The 6,607-nt window shown below is 57.9% G+C and overlaps 1 protein-coding gene across 1 annotated transcript; it reads right to left on the reverse strand.

The window, feature by feature from the left end:
* Positions 1-887: 887 nt before the first annotated feature.
* On the reverse strand, positions 888-1,904 carry LOC116593556 (transmembrane and death domain protein 1-like). Its single transcript, XM_032347850.1, has 2 exons — positions 1,364-1,904; positions 888-1,282 (listed from the first exon to the last, which is right to left on the reverse strand). The coding sequence occupies exons 1-2, from the start codon at positions 1,902-1,904 to the stop codon at positions 888-890; spliced, it is 936 nt and encodes a 311-aa protein (XP_032203741.1).
* Between the last annotated feature and the right edge of the window lie 4,703 nt (positions 1,905-6,607).

Here is a 6,607-nt window from a genome sequence, read left to right on the forward strand (position 1 = left end):
TACTTTGTACTGTACATCTTTTTACTTTAGAATTTGCAATAAAGGGTTACGTCAATCTTGTTTTCAACTCTCCTCTTGGACTGGCCTGTCATTCTGTCATTGTTCTCACACCAAAGACCCTCGGCTGGGGGTGGACGGGGGGAGTCAGGCTCTCCCACCCAGCAAGACCCCACAGCTATCCTCTTTGCCTTCCCCTGAGACAGGGGACGGAGTCTGAGGACTCACCCATCCTCAGTTCCTCATATGGGCTGGCAGAGCCCCAGCCACTCAGGAGGGTGGGAAACGTTTGGGCCTCCAGGTATGGTAGGTCTTACTGTCTCCTCCATTTAGGAGGTCTTGTCTGAGTAGGGAGAGCAGCTTGGAGGCGGCAGCCCCTAAAAGTGGGGGACACATGCAACTCCAGCCGGGCATCCCAGTAAGCAGAAACTCCACATCTTGTCCGGCTCCCTTAGGTCACAGATCATACCCTTTGGAGTTCAACTTTAGCCTCAGGCCGCTCTGGATTCAAAACCCTGATATGCCACTAACTAGCTGTGGCCCGTTTTCTTTACGTGTCACAGGGAGCACACCTGCTTTTCTTGGGTTCTGAAGTGTGTCAAATCATGTAGGTAACTGCTTCGCACGGGGCCTGGCGGACGGTCAGCTCTCACTAAGTGGTAGCTGTCGGTGCAAGAATCCCCGTGAGAGAAGAAGGCAGTACAGCTGGCAAACGGGACGGCCCGCCTCCCACACCGGGGGGACACGGGCACCGAGACCCTCCTCTCCCCGGGCAGCCCCGCTGACGATGCGGCTATTTCCAACAAACCAACGCTTGCTCCCTCCTTTGCGGATTTGGTAATGTTTATAACAGGGCGAAGGCGGCTCTCTGCCAGGGCAGCGCTCCCGTCTCACAGCCGGGGACACTGAGGCGAGGGGGGACCCGGCCGGCGCGCGGCCCAGGCCCTCGTCGGCGGTGGCTGGAGCCGCTCGGCAGACAGGAGCGGCCTCGATTCCGCCGAGCCAAGCGCCTGGGCGGGCCTGCGCCGGGGAGGACGGGGGCCCGACTGCGGGCCGGGGCCGGGGCCGGGGCCGGGGCCGTCGCCGCCCGTGAGCCACAGCGTGAGCAAGATGAGCAGCACCCCGGTGCCCAGCGCCCCCACGAAGCCGGTGAGGAGGCCGAGCGCCAGCGGCCCGACCCAGCCGGCGGGGCTGCGCTCGTAGGGCGCCTGCGGCAGACGCTCCAAGATCAGCTGCAGCCCGTCCCAGTCGGGTTCGGGGAACGAGGCGCGGCGGGGGCGCGGGGCTGGGGGCGCAGCGGCGGGGCGGGGGCCGGGGCGGGGGCCGGGGCCGGGGCGGGGGCCGGGGCGGGGGCGGGGGCCGGGGCCGGGGCCGGGGCCGGGGCCGAGGCCGGGGCCGAGACCGGGGACGGCGGGCAGCCGCACGTAGCGCTGGCCGAACTTGCGCAGCTGCAGCGTCGCCTGCTGGTGGAGATTCTTGCCCAGCTCCCGGGCCACGTCCGGGCGGCCGCTGCGCCGCAGAGCCCGGGCCACGCGGTCCCAAGACAGGGTGGTGGCCTTGGCCGCCAGCCAGGCCGCCAGCCCCTCCCGGCAGCCGTCCGACACCTCCGCGGGCTCGGCCGCAGCCCGCCGCTGCCGCCAGAGCCGGCCGCGCGGCGCGGACGTGGACGCCGGCGTCTCAGGGCGGGCCAGCCGGTCCTCAGAGAGCCGGGCCAGTTCGCCCTCGACGTCCGGCTCCGGCGCCTTCAGGAGCGACTGGAAATGGTCGCACTCCTCCGGGGTCAGCAGCTCGGCCAGACGGACGGCCTCGTGGGGGCCCATGGCGTCCAGGGCTCCCGCCGGGGCCAGGGCCCAGCCCCAGAGCACCAGCGCCAGGGCCCGGGCCTGAGCCCGCGCCGCCATCGCCATCACCGTCGCGGGCTGTGACCGCGCAGCACCCACTATGGTGGGAGGAGCTCCGAACGCCCACGGGTGGGGGAGGGGTGCCTCGTACCCGAGGCAGGGGCGGAGGAGGACGGGGCTTGGGGAGAGGGCGGCTTCCACAGGCTGGGACTGGGGGCGAGGGGGGCGACCCACACATGGGATCTCCCAGCACCCGGAAACTGGGAACTGAAGGGAATTAGGAGTGAGAGTTTCCTAACACCCAGTGGTGGGGCACACCCAGTCCCCCACGAGGCTGGGATCTTGAGCCCTTGCGTTAGAACGCCTGCCCTAGGCCTGTGGCCTGGCAAGCCCACTAATGCCTCAAGTTACCGGTCTCCCCCATCTCTACTAATCCATTCACCGCCCCTCAGCCTCCAGCTCACCATCATCCGATACCCAATCCCAAATTCTCTGGATATCTACTAAATACCAAATATTTCTAGAATCATCTATTCCCATCCTCCCACCGTGCCTCCAAACCTTCACCTTCTCTTGTCTGGATTAGGGAGACTCCTCAAGTCCCCACTCCCTAACCTTGTTTCCTTCCCTCAGCAAGATCCCTTCTGGCTCTCCGGTGGATCTTGGCCTTGGTCACTCCTCAGCTGACAAGTCCCTGCTGGGAAGCCCTACTAGACTACAATACACACCCTTCCCGCCTCACCATGAGGTATCCCCTTTATCTACTCCTACATTACAGTGCAGCTCTGCCTTTTTGCTGTCTCCTCCATTTGACTGTCAGGTCCATCTGCTTGCTGTCCCTGTAGCAACTAGTGCAAAGTAGGTGTTCAGTAAAGATTTGTTGGATCCATGTGTGCATTCTTAACTTGCAAATCAGTCCCTGTCCACAGGCTACTGACCTCCTTTCCTCCCAACACACACATGACTTTCAGAGTCTCAGATCCTCACTGCGGGGGGCGCGGGGGTTGTCCTCAGGGTGCCATGATGAAGTCCCAGTGACTCCTCCAGCCTCACTTCCTCCCACCCTCACTTTATGCTCCTGTAACAAATCACCCATGGTGCTTTCCAACCTCTGGAGCTCTGTTTGGCTGCTCCCCGTCCCCCACACCCCCTGGCTTCCTGCCCAGAAAGTTTTTCTTTTCTTTTTTTCTTTTTTTTTTTTTTTAAGATTTTCTTTATTTATTTGACAGAGAGATATCACAAGTAGGCAGAGAGGCAGGCAGAGAGAGAGGGGGAAGCAGGCTCCCTGCTGAGCAGAGATCCTGATGTGGGGCTCAATCCCAGGACCCTGAGATCATGACCTGAGCCGAAGGCAGAGGCTTAACCCACTGAACCACCCAGGCGCCCCCCAGGAAGTTTTTCTGATACACCACCCCCTCCGCCACTAGGAGGCAGGGGCTCTTCTGGGCATCCTTGTGATAGCCTGTTTTGGTTTTCTGTTACAAAACAGCCTGTGCATACTCCATTGGGACATTTCTCTGGAAATTGATTAATTGAAGGACTTATCTAGTATTTTAGTGTCTTCCATGTACCAAATCCTATACTGGACGTGAGAATATAAAATTTTTATAGGGCCCCTCCCCAAGCTGCTTCATCCACTTATTTTAGAATGATCCATTTTTGAGCTCTTCTCCCCTTGAACAGTGGCTGTGCTTAACCATTGCCAAATCTTCAGTGCTACACAGAGTCTGCAAAGAATAGATGCAGAATAAACCAACTAGAGTGTGAGGGAGGTCTAGACCTCCAATGGCCAAGAGGGCTGTCGGTGCTGAGTCCCAGGCAATGCCTGGGGGCCCCCATGTGCAGGCACACAATTCTTTCTGCCACAGGGGAACTGTCTGCTTTGCAGGCTCTCCCCGCTTGGGCTTTCTTTGCCTCCTGAAAGCCCAGGGCATGCCTCAGCCCTGAGCCTGCCTGCACAAGCGCTGCTCTCCAAGCATGCTGGTCCTGGGTAATTTTGCTTAGAGCATTCAAAGACCTCAGGAGGTTGTGGATCCACACCTCTCACAGCTATCTCCATACAGCTTTCTTTCTTTTCTTTTCTAAACAGAGATCACAAGCAGGCAGAGCAGCAGGCAGAGAGAGAAGGGGAAGCAGGCTCCCTGCTGAGCAGAGCTTGATCCCTGGACCCCGAGATCAGGACACGAGCTGAAGGCAGAGGCTTAACCCACTGAGCCACCCAGGAGCCCCTACATACAGCTTTTTCAACAAGCTCTTCCTTCTTAGTTCTTAGACTCTTGGTTTATGATGCACTGGCAATGATAGTTTGGGAATAGGCAGATGGTGATGGACAAAATATCCCACGCACCCCTGAAGACTGGAGCTTAGCTATCTCCATGCCCTGTGCTTTGCCCCCCTCCCTCCCTCCCTCCAGGACTCTAAGTCTAATCTTAGCTCTAGCCAGCAAGGGCTGCTGTCCACACTCTGAGTGCACCATCCTCTTCAGGCCCCCTTTTCTCCAAGCATTCATTTCCTCATCCATTCACTCATTCAACAAACATGTGAGCCCTTCTTTCCCCTTTACTTGGGGACTCTGGAGATAGAAGTCTGAGCCTCTGGGAGCTTGTAGGAGGGCCTCCCCTACTCTGGTGCTTCTCACCTGGTAGCTTCTGTGCCCAATCCCTGGTAGGTCCTGGCTGAGCCAGAATGAGTACCAGGGGTCCCGCAGTGCTGTTCTGCCAAAGGACTAGAAACACCCACAGGGCCACACCCATGGCACAGCTGGACGCCCAGACATTTCCCCAGAGGGCTCCCCACATCCTGCTGCCCCCAAGAAATCCTCTGGAAGCCACATGTCATCGCTTTAATACTGTGTAATACTTTCTTTTAAAATACAGTCTCTTCTGAGGTAGACAGACCACAACTGCAGAGCATCGTCAGACAGGAGATAAATACGTCCATGTACAACACGCAGCAAAATGAGGTAGAAATGGTTACAGCTGGGGGAGAGGACCCCAACCCCAGTGTGGGTAGAGGATAAGGAGGGCCAGCTTGCCAAGTCCGCCCACCCTCCCCCAATGCCTGCCCCTGGATTCTTTGGTATGCCCCCTCAACATTGCCAGAGCTGGACCTGCCCTTACCCCCCTCCCCCCCAAACCCACCCCAGTGCCCATGAGGTAGGTGCTAGTAGACTGGGGGCCGTCTCCTTGTGCAAAGTTCCCCAAGGCCAGTAGAGGCGGCAGTGGGGGCCCTGGGTCTCAGGGAGCTCCTCCCTTGGCCCCCAGCTGCCTGCCTCTTGAAGGGAAGGCTGGGATCCCAACCCCACTTCCCCATGCCCTCCACCACCCCCCATAAACGTACACACACCTGAGAGAACTTCCTCATGCCCTGCTCCCTCCAAATGGCCCTTCACAGCAGTGTAGAGGCACCAAAGCCCTGCAGCCAGCCAGCTCGGAGGAGAGGAGGCCCCAAAAGACAAAGGATGAAAAGGAGGGAAAAACAGAGCAGCTTTCCTGTTAGCACTCCTAGCGCAGCACAGGCCCTCAGCATCTTGGCACCTGAAATGTCCCCCATGGACACCCTTCCAGCTGGGAGTGGGAAATGGTACAGAGACTGTAGGAGCCATAAGGGAATGGGGGAGGGGGTCCTGGGGGAGAGAGAGAAGAGGTAAGGTGAGGGCTTGCATCCTACTTTGGAGCAAAGGTCAGAGCTGTGAAATGGGCTCCCTGAGGGGGAGGAAGACAAACCAAAGCCCTGTCAAGGGAAAGTTGCTGGGAAGGAGAGGAGTATTATTCTCACAAGGAAGGGTCCCCAAGCCTGGCTTCCAGTGGAAAGTTTGGGTGGGACTGAAAATAAATCCCCCACTTCAGGGAAAAACAGTCTACCCATCTCCTTCATACTCTCACAGCCCCTGAAGCTCCCAACCTAGGACCCTAGGATAATGGGAGAGGCACCTTCTTCTAAACCGTGCTCACTCCTCCTTGGAGCCTCCCAACACACGGGGAAGCGGAGCCTGTAGTCAGTTTTGTGCCCCGCCAGACTTGTGGCCACACTGTCTTCTCTCCCAAGGGAATCCTCCTAATGTAAGTTATAGACGACCTCTCCCTGTGAAAGTCCAGGTGAGAGAAGCTCTCTGGGGACTTCCTGCCTAGGTCACCCTCCCATCTGGGCCCTCTCTTTCCTGGGGCAGGAAAGGGGGCAAGGGGCATCCCTCTGGATAACACTAAACAGCTAACACTAAGCTGGGGGATGAGGCTCAGGGGGGAGAGCAGCAGGACCTACCTCTTCTCAACTCCCACAACCCACTCCCCAACACCTCTGGCTACAACCTTGGACCTGGGGAGGAAGCCCTAGAAATACATTCCGCTTCTGTCCCAGGAAGAGCAGGGGTTTCAGTGTGGCTCTGAGTCTTCCTCTCCTCTTCCCCACCTCACTTTCTGAGTCTCCTGGGAGAATTTGCTCCCTGGGGAGGGGTCGGGGGGCAGGGAACACACAGGAGAGCAGCCAAAGTCTAACATTCTTTCTGAGGTCAGTTTCTTCCTGAGTTGTCAAAACAAAACAACAAACAGCAAATTCTACACATCTTACAAAAATAAGAGGCCTAAAATATTAAACAAGCTACATTTCTGGGATTTCCCCCTCAAAAACAAACAAAAACCCTTCTTTGGGTGTTTTTTTTTTCTTTTTTCTTTTGCTTGCCCTACCCCCTAAGACCCAAGGATACAGCTGGGTGAGTGATATTGGGGTGGGAGGGAACTCCGTACCCTCTCCACCTCAGCCCCTGGACTTCC

Source organism: Mustela erminea, chromosome 6, assembly GCF_009829155.1.
Source record: "Mustela erminea isolate mMusErm1 chromosome 6, mMusErm1.Pri, whole genome shotgun sequence".
In the NCBI taxonomy this organism is placed as follows: domain Eukaryota; kingdom Metazoa; phylum Chordata; class Mammalia; order Carnivora; family Mustelidae; genus Mustela; species Mustela erminea.

Excerpts from the sequence above, each read along its gene's own strand:
- LOC116593556 (XM_032347850.1), bottom strand. The coding sequence starts at position 1,904 with ATGGCGATGGCGGCGCGGGCTCAGGCCCGGGCCCTGGCGCTGGTGCTC. Across the intron at positions 1,283-1,363 it reads CGGCCCCGGCCCCGGCCCCG|CCCCGCGCCCCCGCCGCGCC; the intron begins GCCCCGGCCCCC and ends CTGCGCCCCCAG.